The sequence below is a fragment of the Eptatretus burgeri genome, chromosome 9, assembly GCF_056783735.1.
Source record: "Eptatretus burgeri isolate ZD-2024b chromosome 9, Ebu_testis_v1, whole genome shotgun sequence".
Lineage (NCBI taxonomy): Eukaryota > Metazoa > Chordata > Myxini > Myxiniformes > Myxinidae > Eptatretus > Eptatretus burgeri.
The window spans coordinates 75,635,209-75,650,606 of record NC_140969.1 but is presented as its reverse complement, the minus strand read 5'-3'; the positions used below and the strand labels follow the sequence as shown (position 1 = coordinate 75,650,606).

At 44.9% G+C, this 15,398-nt stretch overlaps 1 protein-coding gene across 9 annotated transcripts in view; it reads left to right on the top strand.

The window, feature by feature from the left end:
- The window catches only part of LOC147020378 (hepatitis A virus cellular receptor 2 homolog), a 55,679-nt gene that overhangs the window by 20,551 nt on the left and 19,730 nt on the right, over positions 1–15,398 (top strand). For 6 of the 9 annotated variants that reach the window (XM_085895700.1, XM_085895699.1, XM_085895698.1 and 3 more), the window contains 2 exons: positions 8,800–8,840; positions 9,390–9,544. In XM_085895700.1, the coding sequence (XP_085751826.1) occupies positions 8,800–8,840; positions 9,390–9,544 (196 nt within the window). Of the gene's footprint in view, positions 1–630; positions 723–7,836; positions 8,599–8,799; positions 8,841–9,389; positions 9,545–15,398 lie in introns of those variants that run through there. The other 3 variants (XM_085895696.1, XM_085895702.1, XM_085895703.1) reach the window with 3 other exon arrangements.

The window sequence follows — 15,398 nt, the reverse complement described above, 5'->3', positions numbered from 1 at the left end:
CAGACGTGTGTGTGTGTGTGTGTGTGTGTGTGTGTGTGTGTGTGTGTGTGTGTGTGTGTGTGTGTGTGTGTGTGTGTGTGTGTGTGTGTGTGTGTGTGTGTGTGTGTTTGTGTTTACGTGCATGCGTTGTTCATTAAGGATAACATATTCTCTCTGCGAACTCACCTACTCCTCTCTGTCTCTCTGTCTCTCTGTCTCTCTGTCTCTCTGTCTCTCTGTCTCATCCTTGCTCTACCACCTCGCAATACAGTGCAGCACCCTCATCCCACACCCCTCCCACACCCATATACTGTGTATATATATATATATATATATATATATATATATATATATATATATATATATATATATATATATATATATATATATATATATGTGTGTATATGTCATGTCAATGATGGACAGCAATCTTCAAGTTATGTCAATGATTTTTGGATTGTTTTTAGGTCGGGGCCTTGACTGGGCCACTCAAGGACATTTATCTTTTTGTAGCTTTGGCTGTGTGCTTGAGGTTGTTGTCATGCTGAAAAGTGAACCTCTCCCAATTTCAGCATTATTTCGTAGGGCAGCAGGTTTTCTTCTGATTTTTCTGTATTTTCCTCCATCCATTTTCCCTTCCATCCTGACAAGTGCCACAGTCCCTGCTGATGAGAAACATCCTCATAACATTATGCTGCCACCACTATGCTTCACAGTCGGGATGGTGTTCTTTGGGTGATGTGGTCTGTTTGGTTTGCACCAAATGTAACATTTTGCATTTCACCTGAAAAGTTCCATCTTGCTTTCGTCAGACCACAAAACCTTTTGCCACATGATTTCAGATTCTCCAGAGTGGTTTTCTGCATACTTCAAATGAAATTTAAAGTGGGTTTTTTGAGTAATTGCTTACTCCTTGCCACCCTATCATACAAGACAAATCTGTGGGGTTTTTGGGATATTGTCACATGCACACAGTGAATAGTCATTGCCATAAAGGCCGATAGCTCTTTTAAAATTAGCGTTGGCACCTCTGATCACTCTCCTCCTTGCTTGGTCATCCAGCTTGGATGGACGACCTGATCTAGGCAGTTTATTGGTGGTACCATATTAGGCCAGCGGTAAACCTCGATAAAGGGCTCTATTTTAGGAGTTTAATCAAATGGCTTGACACAAAGCTACAACAGGTTTCATATGAAAGATGGTGATCTCAGTAACACATTTAACCCTGTTGTCCTCATATTTTCGTTTGCGGTCCATGAAGTATTCACATTTGAAGGATACACCTTGTCTGAATATTTGGACCATTGAATATATCATGTGGTGTCATCGCTTCCAAGGATATTCAGAAGTCCTTGTTGTCTGTCCACGACCTGGGGAAAAGACAGATGGAAGAGTACATCACAGAATCTCTTTGCACTGGGGGGCAGAGAAGCATGTACCAGCCAATCCCAAAATCCAAACTCAAAACGTTTTCGATTTCCAAAAAGAAAACAAAAATCCTGATTTTGGGTCAGAAAACGTTGGTTGCAATCAACCCGTGAAATGAAAGCGAGAGAAAAACCTTCAGAGTGTAGGCTTTATTCCACTTGATTGAAGCCGCTTCTATGGGCACATCAGGGGATACAGGTGCAGCTAGGAGTACATATGTAGCAATGTATACATGTGCAGTAGATCACCGCAAAATAAATCAGCATAAGCACGGAGTCCGGTATACTCTCAATTCTCACCATTCAACGAGCACCAAGTGGACCACCGCCGTAAATGACAATGCCCCAGGGACAATCCCCCCGACCGCACGGAATCTTGGCTTTATCTATCCCATGTGCGAGCCGCGCGACATGTGATCGCGTGTCACGACCTTCAATTCACCACATTCTCCCCGTCTTTAAAATGTAACTCGAGGCCCAACTAACGCACCATGATTACTTCAGCGCTATAGGAGTATACATTTCAAGCAGCGCGAACTATTTAAACTACAGAAGCATACATGCTAAGCAGTGAGGATTATTTTGAGTTGTAGGAGCATGGTAATGAGCATCGATATATGATATAATGAGCATATAGGAGCATGAGCATCGAGGATGCCGATAATCCACTTTACAGATCGAGTCGGCGAGGGGGTTTTATCCGTCGACCTCTCCGGGAGTAAATGGCGGTTTCACTTGAGGGAGGCTTACGATCCTCTTGGTGAGCCTCGACTCGCGCCGGGGATGACTCCTTGATCGCTCTCGGGTGGAACGCGGCAGCTCCGTCGCCACCATTCCCGGGTGGAGTTCCTGGGGGGGGGGAACACCTGGGGAGGGAATGTCAGAGGGAGGAGTGCCAGTTGGTGGTGTACCTGTGGGAGGAGTACCTGAGGGAGCCAAATGACGAACCAACACAGTGGTCTCCCTGCCATCAGGAAGTCTGACATGAGCATACTCTGGATTAGCATCGATGAGTTCGACCTCCTCCACCATGGGTTCATACTTGCTTTGTCGTACCGGGCGATTCATGAACACTGTTCCAGGATAGGTTCGCCAGTTGGGCACCGTTTGGCCGTCAACATAACGTCGCTGATGAGTAAACATTCGTTCGTGAGGAGTAGCGTTGGTGGACGTACAGAGCAAAGAGCGTATGGAATTCAGAGCGTCGAGTAGGGTAACCTCCCACCGCTCGGGGCCCAGTCCTCTCGATTTCAGCGCCAGGGTTACAGCTTTCCAAATGACTCCATTATACCGTTCCACCTGCCCATTACCCTGTGGGTTGTAACCCGTCGTTCGACTAGTTGCTATGCCGTGCTCTAATAGGAACTGTTTTAGCCCGGCCGACATGAAACACGGCCCTCTGTCGGAATGTATGTACGAAGGTTTCCCAAACATAGCGAAGAGGTCAGACAGACATTTCACGACAGTGCCCGAGGTCATATCCGAGCACGGAAATGCGAAAGGGAACCTTGAGTATTCATCAACAATAGTGAATATGTATCTGTTGTCTGTCTCGGTCGGCAGGGGCCCTTTGAAGTCGATATTTAGTCTCTCGAAGGGAGAAGTGGCCTTGATCAACCTGCCAGATGCCGCGCCATAGAATCTGGGTTTTAGTTCAGCACAAACAGGGCATGAAGCATTCATTTGTTTAATATCTTTAATAGAATAGGGAAGGTTTTGTCTGCGCACGAAATGTGCCATTCTGGTTACCCCCGGGTGGCACAGAGACACATGGAGGTCTTCCAAAGCCCGACTGATTGTCGCCGAACAGTAGACCCGAGAGAAGGTATCTGCAGCAGGGTTTTCCCTCCCGGGCCGGTAAACAATGTCGTAACTATAGCAAGCTAGGTCTATCCGCCATCTCATAATTTTTTCATTCTTAATTTTCCCATTATTTTTCCCATAAAACATGAATGCAACGGATCGCTGGTCCATGGCGAGTGTGAAGTGGTTTCCCAGTAAATAGTGTCTCCATTTACGTAGGGCTTCGACAATAGCGTACGCTTCCTTCTCTATTACTGAGTGTCTCTGCTCGCTTCCAGAGAGAGTTCTCGAGAAGAACGCGACGGGTCGTCCGGACTGATTGAGCGTCGCGGCGATCGCGTGATCGGAAGCGTCAGTTTCCACCACGAACGGCACCGAGCTGTCGATCGATAATACCACGGAATTACCGATATCGTCTTTGAGGCTGTGGAAAGCTTTTACAACAGCAGCATCTGGTGGGAAGTTTTTGCATTGCACTAGGGGATGTATTTTCTCGGAGTATTGGGAGATCCATCTCGCGTAGTAAGCGAACATCCCGATCACCCGGCGCATTGTCTGCAGGTCCTGAGGTGTGGGTAGTTCACGAAGTGGGCGCAATCGTTCAGGATCGGGCTTACTTGTGCCGTCGGCTATTGTGTAGCCAAGAAGATCAATTGACCTTGCCAAGAATACGCATTTCTCGTAGTTGAGGGTCAGATTATATTTTCTAGCAATGCTCAAGAATCTGTCCAGATTCATATCATGTTCCCCCCGATCCTTACCGCACACCGTGACATTGTCCACGTAAAGAAAAGTGTCTTTGAGGTTTTCATCCGAGATGATGTCGTCCATAACTCATTGGAAGCAAGCTACTCCATTCGTGACACCGAACGGAATCCTCCTGAATTGGTAGAGGCGTCTACCTGCCTGGAACGCGGTGTAAGGTTTGTCTTCCTCTCGGATGGGAATTTGATGATAGACGCTTCGCAAATCGATGGTGCTGAATATTTTATAATTGGCCACGCGTTCGACCATCTCGTCTATGCGCGGCAAAGGGTAGGCATCGAGTTGGGTGAAGCGATTGACCGTTTGAGAGTAATCGACAACCATTCGTTTCTTATGGTTCTGGTTGGTGGTCACCAACACCTGCGCGCGCCATGGCGAATCGCTCGGTTCTATAATACCTTCTTCCAGTAATCGCTTGGTCTCAGAAGTGATGAAGTTCATATCGGCAGTGGTATATCGTCGCGATTTGATCGCTATCGGTTTACAGTCCGGCGACAAGTTAGCAAACAGCAGGGGGGATGATACCTCTGCGGTGGTCAGAGCATTTAGAATTAGACGAGGTTTGCTTCCTCCAAAGGGTATTTCGACGCTCGTGTGCTGCTTGAGGACATTATGACCCAGAATTACGTCTGCGCATAAATCACGAAGCACCAGTACCCTTACATCCCGATGCGTGTACCCTTTTACGTCCAATTCAACATTGCAGTACCCTCGTACGCGGGACTGTAGTGATGTGGCGGCCATGCATACCGTATCGTCTGTCGGGTGGATCTTCCATTTCCTGCCCTTCACTAGTGAGCTGTTGACGAAACTTTCAGAGCTACCGGTATCAATCAGAGCCTCAGCCATATGCCCGTTAATTCGCTTGTTGATGATAACCTTGGATAGATTCCCCGGTGAGGCTGCAGTTAGTTTCTTTTGTGAGTAGAGGGCCGCAGAAGTGGGTTTATTTCTCCTTAGAGTAGATTTGCATACCCTGGCATAATGCCCTTTCTTGTCACAATTCATGCATGTGGCATCTCTGGCGGGGAATTTGTTGCGGAGGTGTCTTTTATACCCACAAAAGAAACATTTACCAACCAAAGCAGTTGCTGAGGAGTTTGACGAGGTCTGGGTATCCGATTCCTCGGGTTTTTCTCCATCCTCAGTGTCAGGGGTGCCCTGAGGGGTTCCTTGAGTTTCCACCGGAGCGGCATTCATTAGCAGCATCGGTGTCCCATATGACTCAGATTGCTGCTGTGCCGTATCCATGGCTCGAGCCTGGTCGGCTACCTTTTCAAGAGTGGGTTGCGCTTTCTCCAGTAAGCGTTGCCGTATGGGGGCTGACCTGAGCCCTTGGATGAATGCTTCTCTGGTCGCTTCATCTCGGTGTTCCTCGGTGGTTACGGCCCGGAAACTGCAGTCTTTTCCCAACTGCCTCAGAGCTTGCAGGAACTGATCGATTGTCTCCCCGGCTGCTTGCTTGCGTGTGTTGAGAAGATGTCGTATGTACACCTCGTTCTTGCGCTTCACGTAGAGCGCCTGCAGCACGTCGATCGCTGCATCATAGGTGTCACACTCCGAGAAGAGCCTGAATACACTGGGCGAGACATGATTCACAAGGGCGGCCAATTTGTCGGCTCCCTCTTCAATAATGGTCAGATAGTGTGAGAAGGAACGGAACCAATGCGACCATTTCATTTCCGAGTCAGTCGCGTTTGGGTCTGCGTCGAACCTCTCCGGTTTGTAGATCTTGTCCATCGTTGGTTGAGAGAGCCGTGGGAATCAAGTGGAATAAATTGAAATGAAAGCGAGAGAAAAACCTTCAGAGTGTAGGCTTTATTCCACTTGATTGAAGCCGCTTCTACGGGCACATCAGGGGATACAGGTGCAGCTAGGAGTATATATGTAGCAATGTATACATGTGCAGTAGATCACCGCAAAATAAATCAGCATAAGCATGGAGTCCGGTATACTCTCAATTCCCACCATTCAACGAGCACCAAGTGGACCGCCGCCGTAAATGACAATGCCCCAGGGACAATCCCCCCGACCGCGCGGAATCTTGGCTTTATCTATCCCGTGTGCGAGCCGCGCGACATGTGATCGCGCGTCACGACCTTCAATTCACCACAACCCGGAAATGGTTTTCTGCCGTGCTTTGCTATTGACTCAAGTCCGCCCTGACCTGAACATGAAGCATGTCCTGAGCTATCCCATTACGTCTGTTCCGACATCTATCTTTCATGTGATGGAACGCCATGGAAAAACACCAAAGCAGAACTAGGGCATATTCTCGAGGGCCAAGTCGATGAAGAGTGCAAAAACACTGCCAGTGATAACCAACATCGCAGCATGTACATCAGGGATGCTATGGCTGAACTCCATATCCTGGGTGGAAATGGTGGTACGTTTGGTAAATTGGTGCAGTGTTCCCTAAAGCAGTTGCTTCATTGCATCAAAACACACCACACCCTCATCGACGTCTTCGACCAATATGATGATGTCAATTCTGTGAATACAGACGAAAGGATGAGACGCCTTGCTGTTGCTGGTGGATCCCAAAGCTACCAAGTCATTGCTGGATGCCCAGTACCACAATGGACGAAATTAATGGCTCTATCATCAAACAAATCCACCTTGACACACTTCATCTGTAGTCACGTCAGGCAACATGCACCAGCAGCAAAGGAACTTTCAGATCACCAAGAAAAGCAGATCTATTTGACTGGTGGCTTATCTGATGGTTCGCTTACAGCATGCCTTTCATCTACAGGAATGTATCATGACAGTCAACTCGCATCAATGCAGGAAGAGGCAAATTCTTGGATATTTCTTCATGTGAAGCATGCCGATGATGAGTTCAGACATAACAATGTGCGTGGGTCCATTACAATCAAATCAGCAGACACTGATGTGCTTGTCTTAGCAGTCCACTACTTTCCACAGTTGTGGGACACTGCGGAATATGGATAGAGAAAAGAACATCAGATGAATGCTAGCTTATCCGGTCCATCAGATATGTTACAGCTTGTTTCCAGAAATGTGTACCCAGCTTCCTGCATTTCATGCCCTGATAGGATGTGACTCTGTGTCATCATTCTTCAGCTAGGAAAAAAGAAACCATGGAAAGCTATGAAGACAATGCATCTTCAGAATAATGGTCCACACCTCGAAGTCCTCGCCACTGACGATCTCCTGGAGGCAGTGGCTGCTTCAAGACATTTAGTCAGTGCCATGTATGATTCTCAAGGGAAATATATGGATGCACACACAAATTTGAATGATCTTCGGGAGAAACTCACAGCGACCAAAGATGTCCCAGTGCATAAGTTGCCTCTGTCCGAACCAGCTTTTCTCGAACATGTGAAGAGATCCGTTCACCAAACCCAAGTATGGATGAATGGCCACCTGGCAAATCAAGAAATTCCCAAACCAGATGGTCATGGATGGTACAGAGGAGAAGGTGTGCTGCATCCCACATTGTTTGATGGACCCACATCAGCGGAGATGTTAGATGGTCTTGTGTGTTCATGCCATGGTAGTGAACCATGTACCAACAGTTGCAGCTGCTCACAAGACAGTTTGCCTTGCACTAACGAGTGCATGTGTGCCTCGTCTTTGATGTCTCTGCTGTCTTTGAGATTCCGCATTGGCAACATTGAGCGATGACTGACAAAATTATTTTAAAAAAGATACATATATATATATATATATATATATATATATATATATATATATATATATATATATATATATATATATATATATATATATAAATATATGTATACATATATTCTTTGTGTTTTTTTCAGACCACCATTCGACGTTTACCTTTAACTCGGTGGGTTATGGTGTATATTAAGCATAAATGTCTTAATCTAGGCTATCTAGAGAAGGCAATTTCGTTCCGATCGGGACAAACTGAAGTTAAGTTATCGTGAATAAATATTTAAGGATTATAATTAGGTCATGATCTTGAAAATTAGGTCAAGGTCAAAAATTGTGTCAACCCGTGTACTTTCTATTCACAATGTTGATGCAAAATTTCATTTTGAAAGTCCCATCAGGTACTGAGATACAGCTTGGAAATTGATACAGTTTGGAAATTTGGAATGTTGATCGTGCAGGAAGAAAAAAAGAAATTTCTTGATTGTGGTTTACCACTCTTAGGGGTCTAAGAAAGTGTAAGAAAAATTGAGGCAACAATTGATTGTTGAAACAAGCCCGACAACAGCAATAAGCCTTCCCCTCTGCTATAGTGGGAACTTTAATAACAAGCAATAATAGGGATTGATGTTTTCACCCCTTTCTCTCTTTGTTTGTCTGTTTGTGTGCAGGATATCTCAAAAAGTTGTGGGTAGGTTTGGTGTGTGACAAGGATGAACTGATTAGATTTTGCTGAAGATCCGAATCCTGCTCCTAGAATTTTTTAAAAGTGATGATTCACCATTGAGAGATAGGGCTCAAAAACTATATATAGCACAATATCTCAAAAAGTTGCAGACTGATTCGGCTGAAACTTGGTGGACATGCTGTTGGGTGTGTGACAAGGAAAAATTGATTCAATTTTGGTGAAGATCCGGATCTGATAATTTTCAAAGTGATTCTTCACAATTGAGAGATCAGACCAAAAACGATATAGGTCTGTATGTCATGATATTTCAAAAATGTATTTAGTCCAACATGTTCTCGTGGATAATTCATTATGTGGCAGAGGTATGCGTTATACCAAGTGCCCTTCTAGTTTTGTAATATTATTGTGAAGTGCATCTCCAAAATGATTTTGTTTCCAAATACATTTTCAAGTCTTCATGTTCTTTGCTGTCCCTCATGTGTGCTGCAGAAGATCCAGCATGAGAACATTATTGGTCCTGCTCTTGTTGGGTGAGCTTCTCTTCTTGTATTTCTGTTTTGGATGTATTCTAAGTATGTACCTGACTGGTTGAAGTACAAAATAGTTAGGCACAAGTGACAGTTTGTTTTCCTGATTTCATGTCTGTGTGAGTATGAAAGACAAAATTCACTCCATGTAATAATTTTATTTTCTGCTCCAATCTTGATAATTCTGGTTCCTTTTGAAATTTACAGCTTAACTTGAATTAATATTTAAACTGCGCTCATATCATACGTTGACTTTTCAGACCAAAGGATTTCAGGACATGATTGGTAAATTAACAAATTATTTGCAAATAACACGGTCACACCATCAGCTGATGGTATCACGAGGCAAGAAGTCATAAACCAGAAACACAGAATGTTTTTTTTGTTCGTTTGTTTGTTTTGTTTTGTTTGTTTTTCCTCAAGTAGTTTGTTTTGCTCAACCGCTGGTGAGTGCATGACTTTAGAATCATGAAAGTGATTGGCTTTTGTCTTTATTTGTTTTGATTCATGCTTGCATTCCATTGTAATTCCATGGTCTGATTATCTGCACAGCGAGAGAAAGCAGCAATGTTTGGGCAAAAGATCTGGAGGAATATTCTGAAAAAATAGGGGAAGTTGGTAGTACAACAACACTCCCTTGCCATGCTCCACCAGAAAAACGACAAGATGTGGACTTTGAGTGGACGTTTGTGAACGACACAAATGTGGTGAGATTAAACAGGAATTTACGAAACTACCCAACTGGGATAAAATGAATAAAATACTACATTCATTGATGTTTCATCACTCAAACATTGTAAACTGTTGATGATGTACTGTGTAAGCAGATCTTGTTATGAAAACAATTGAAGATGAAAGTGTTTTTTGTCATCTATTTATTCTACATGATGCAAGGGAAGATGAGTGTTGGTTAGTATAGAGGAGATGATATGAGAAGGGGGTGGGGATGCGAGGAAGTGGGAGAGAAGAAAAGAGTTTGGAATGGAACAGGCATAAGAGAAGAAAAGAGCAAGTGGACATGTATTAAGCATATGTATATGTGGAAAGGATGAGGGGGGGGAGGGGGTGGGCAGTGAGAGGGAGGTAAAAAAAATCTGAGCTATATCTGTGTTTGTCATAAAACTATACCCCTTGTATGCAGTAAGTATGTAATTATTCCTGTTTCATACACAAGGCACTTTTCAGATACAATTCTCAGGGAAATACCAGTTTAGATGTATAACCCACACCCCAAAAATAAACTCCAGCTCAGGAATGGAAATTTAGCTAACCCAAAAGCATTGTTTTCCTGATCTCTGGGGAGAGCTATTTTTGAGTGTTTAACTTCGTATAAGGGATGACTTCTAACGTGTATGAAATACAATATGATGAACAACGTTGCATATTTGAATGTACCTAACAACTCCTTCTGAGTGATACTGACATCTATTAGATTAGCACATAAAGAGTTTCTTCGTAACTCAAGTCATTGGTGAGTCATTAGCTTATGGTAATTTATCAAGCAGTCCGTAGTGCTGCAATGCACGTTTTAATCTCCAAGCTTATTTTGCTGTTATGGTGGTGTAGATTTTTAATAGATGAGATAAAAGGCTGTAAAACCAAAGTAATGTCTCCTAACCAAACCATATATTTCTTCTGTCAAAATAATTGTTATTCAGAACAAAAAATATACACTCAAAGTTGCATAATGTATCCCACAATTCACTGCATTTTAAAGATTGCACCACCAGGTAACGAGGGTTGGTTTTGTGTTGGTCCAAGGAATCTGTAGAAATAGAGCTATCACTTTGTGCACGAGGTCCACCAGCAAACCCCTTCCGGTGAAACTCCCAAAATCTAGAATCACTGCTCACCTCCATTCATTCGTTCCTTTTTGTTTATATATGTATATGTAAATGTATATATATATATATATATATATATATATATATATATATATATATATATATATATATATATATATATATACACATACATATACACACACCGGGCGTAGTGGCGTGCGCCTGTAATCTGGCTACTCGGAGGCTTGGTTTGGAGGATCGCTTGAGGACGGGAGCTCTGCACTGGGCCACGCTATGAGAGGGTGTAGGGCAGCCCGGAATCATGGTGAAACCCAATCCTTATCCCTGTGTCGTAAGAGGCGACCAGGGTTGCATCAGGAAGAGCATCCAGCGTAAAACCTATGCCAAATCAGTATGCGGATCATAATGGATGATCCGCTGTGGCGACACCCAACGGGAGCAGCCGAAAGACGAACAACACTACATCTATGTATCTCTATATATCTATATATCTATACATCTATTTTGTTACACCTGTGGAACCAACTTCCACATTGTCTTCAATCTCATTCCTCCCTCCAGGCCTTCAAGACTGCTGCTGTTCATCAACCCCATAAAAAACCATGATCTGCTCAACTCCCATTAAACCACCCAACTCCCTCCCCAAATATTTTTTCCAGTTTTTATTTCCTGAGAGTTTGCTCCTATATCCATCTTGTCCACCTCCTGCATCTTTCCCTGCTCCTCATTTTTACCCGCATCCCATGTTTGTCCTTTATTTTATCTCTAAGGTAATACATGAATGAAAATTTGGGTGTTTGCAATAATTAAAACATCGCTTTTGCAGATAATTAATGGCCTTATTTAATTATTCTTAATCAAGGCTCATCCTTGGTCACCTCACTGTCCCTTGCTGGGGGTCTTAAATTGGCATTTTTTTTCCTCCTGCTCAACAATGCCTTTACATGGAACAGGCTGCAATGGTATCTTTAAAATAGAGCACTCTTTTCTTTTCTTCTCCACTCTCCACTCTCATCAAATGTTTCATCATACCTACAAATCCCTGGATACATTGCAATGCTTATAAGCATCTGGAGATGCCAGTGTTCATGGCTTTCTTTCATTCTCGCAAATGTGATAAGCTGTAAAATCTCTTTATTGTGAGTCGAATTTCAAAATTTTAACTTTTTCATTGACTTCAGCAGCAATTTGACAACTCAAGAAAGGGTTCATGTGTCCAATTCGGACATTGTTTGACACTCCGGTCGTCTGATTGTTTGTGGCTTTATTTAGTTTCAACACCCGCAATACCCTCGAGAATCTCTTCACGTGAGTCAAATTTCAAAATTTTAACTTCTTAATTGAAATTGGTAGCAGTTACAACTGCTAAAAAACTTCATTTGTCCAATTCGAACATTGTTTTCTACTCTGGAAGTCTCAATGATGTTTGTTATAACTGATCACTAATTGCTTGCCAAGCCAGCATGGTCATCTATAATAATAAATGTCAGTGTGTGTCAGTCCGTCCGTCTCCTCCATAACTCTAAAACCATGAAACCTAGTGGCCTCAAATTTTGCATGCATACAAAGGAAAATCCAAGGTTGGGGTATGAATGAAAATTGGGTGTTTGGATTAATTTAAGCACCATTTTTGAAGATGATTTAAGGGGTGCTCATTATGAAAAACTAAAATAAGCCTTACCAAGATGGTGATGTGCCATCATGGTCATCCCTCTGTCAGCTTGCAACAGTCTTAAGCCACCATTGTTTTTTTTGGCCTACTCAACAATGCCTTGGCTTGGAACAGGCCACAATGATTTCTTAACAATAAAGTTTTCCTTTTTTCACTATCCTCAATTGTATCATCAAATGCCTGATCATCATACCAAGAACTCATTGAATACATTGCATGCTTTTGAATGCCTGGAGACACCAGCGTTCATGGCTTTATTTAATTTCCGCACATGCCTAAAGCTCTAGAATCTCTTAAACTAAGCCAAATTAAAAAAATAAGCTCTAGAATTGAACTCGCAGCAGTTCTGACTTTCAAAAAAGTGTTCATTTGTCCAATTCGGACATTGCTTGGGGATTTCCGGACAAGCATCTGCTGGAGTGCTTGCTTGAGTGCTTAATCCACTTAGTGACTGCTCACCAAGCTGCTTGGTTGTTTGTTTCAAAACCAACAGAAGTAAGACCCTGTTAATGCCATGGTACCTGTGTGACCACACCATGGCTTTTTTCACAATATCTTAGCGATTCTTTGTTCACCTTGGCGTCTTGGTTTTCTATAGGCTTTCTTGACGTATAGGTTTTCTATAATCATTGCTTTTCCAAAACCTTGTGAAATGTTGGCTTTTTTCATTGGCTCACCTTGGTATTTATGAAAATGAGGAGTGGTCACACTACCTGGTACACTGCCTTCCCTTGCCCTTACGCTAACTTCATTCCCTTTAAACTGCCTTCCCTCCCCTCCCCTCACACTCATTTCCCCTCCCCTCATGATGGCTTCCCCTCCCCTCACGCTGCCTTCCCCTCCCCTCATGCTGCCTTCCATTCCCTCCGCTCACGCTTCCTTGCCTTTCCCTCCACCATTGTGCCACCACACCTTTGCCTCCCCTATCGTGCCGCCACCCCTTTCCTTTCCCCATCGCACTGCCACCCCTTTCCCTCCCCCTCTTGCCACCACCCCTTTCCCTCCCCCTCTTGCCACCACCCCTTTCCCTCCCCCTAATGCCGCCACCCCTTTCCTTCCCCCTTGTGCCGCCACCCATTTCCCTCCCCACCTTGTGAGGCCACCCCTTTTACTCCCCCTCTCGTGCCACCACCCCTTTTCTTCCCCCTCTCGTGCCGCCACTCCTTTTCCTCCCCCAACTGCCGCCACCCCTTTCCCTCCCCCCTCATGCTGCCACCCATTTCCCTCCTCCCCTAGTGCCACCACCCCTTCCCTCCTCCCTCACATCGCCACCCCTTTCCCTCCCTCCTCGCACCACCACCCCTTTCCCTCCCCCTCACTCCTCCACCCCTCACCTCCTCCTCACACCACCACCCCTTTCCCTCCCCCCCACGTGGCCCCACCCCTTTCCCTCCCCGCTTGTACCCCCACCCCCTCCATGTCTGGAGGCGGTGTTTATTGTGTGTCTGGTAAAACATGTATTTCAGACATTATTTTGTTTCCATTTTAGTCTATGCAGTTTTAGTCTATGCAGAATCATTTTGATCGGACAAAATGAATCGTAATTAACGTTTGACCGCATATCTGCCTTCTTTTCCTCTAACCTCATGCTTCCTTCCCCTCTCCTCAAACTGCCTTCCCTCCCCCACGCCCATTCCTCCTTTGCACTCCTCCCTCTCTCTTTCACCCACCCCTCTCTCTTTCACCCACCCCTCTCTCTTTCACCCACCCCTCTATCTTTCACCCACCACTCTCTCTCTCTCTCTCTCTCACTCTCTCTCTCTCTTTCACTCACCCTCTCTCTTTCACTCACCCCTCTCTCTTTCACCCACCACTCTCTCTTTCACCCTCTCTCTCTCTCTCTCTCTCTCTCTCTCTCTCTCTCTCTCTCTCTCTCTCTCTCTCTCTCTCTCTCTCTCTCTCTCTCTCTCTCTCTCTCTCTCTCTCTCTCTCTCTCTCTCTCTCTCTCTCTCTCTCTCTCTCTCTCTCTCTCTCTCTCTCTCTCTCTCTCTCTCTCTCTCTCTCTCTCTCTCTCTCTCTCTCTCTCTCTCTCTCTCTCTCTCTCTCTCTCTCTCTCTCTCTCTCTCTCTCTCTCTCTCTCTCTCTCTCTCTCTCTCTCACCCACCTCTCTCTCTCTCTCTCTCTCTCTCTCTCTCTCTCTCTCTCTCTCTCACCCACCTCTCTCTCTCTCTCTCTCTCTCTCTCTCTCTCTCTCTCTCTCTCTCTCTCTCTCTCTCTCTCTCTCTCTCTCTCTCTCTCTCTCTCTCTCTCTCTCTCACACCCTCCTCTCTCTCTCCCCCCCACACACCTCTCTCTCTCTCTCTCTCTCTCTCACCCACCTCTCTCTCTCTCTCTCTCTCTCTCTCTCTCTCTCTCTCTCTCTCTCTCTCTCTCTCTCTCTCTCTCTCTCTCTCTCTCTCTCTCTCTCTCTCTCTCTCTCTCTCTCTCTCTCTCTCTCTCTCTCTCTCACCCTCTCTCTCTCTCTCACCCACCTCTCTCTCTCTCTCTCTCTCTCTCTCTCTCTCTCTCTCTCTCTCTCTCTCTCTCTCTCTCTCTCTCTCTCTCTCTCTCTCTCTCTCTCTCTCTCTCTCTCTCTCTCTCTCTCTCTCTCTCTCTCTCTCTCTCTCTCACCCACCTCTCTCTCTCTCTCTCTCTCTCTCTCTCTCTCTCTCTCTCTCTCTCTCTCTCTCTCTCTCTCTCTCTCTCTCTCTCTCACCCTCTCTCTCTCTCTCTCTCTCTCTCTCTCTCTCTCTCTCTCTCTCTCTCTCTCTCTCTCTCTCTCTCTCTCTCTCTCTCTCTCTCTCTCTCTCTCTCTCTCTCTCTCTCTCTCTCTCTCTCTCTCTCTCTCTCTCTCTCTCTCTCTCTCTCACCCACATCTCTCTCTCTCACCCACCTCTCTCTCTCTCTCTCTCTCTCTCTCTCTCTCTCTCTCTCTCTCTCTCTCTCTCTCTCTCTCTCTCTCTCTCTCTCTCTCTCTCTCTCTCTCTCTCTCTCTCTCTCTCTCTCACCCACCTCTCTCTCTCTCTCTCACCCACCTCTCTCTCTCTCTCACCCACCTCTCTCTCTCTCTCTCTCTCTCTCTCTCTCTCTCTCTCTCTCTCTCTC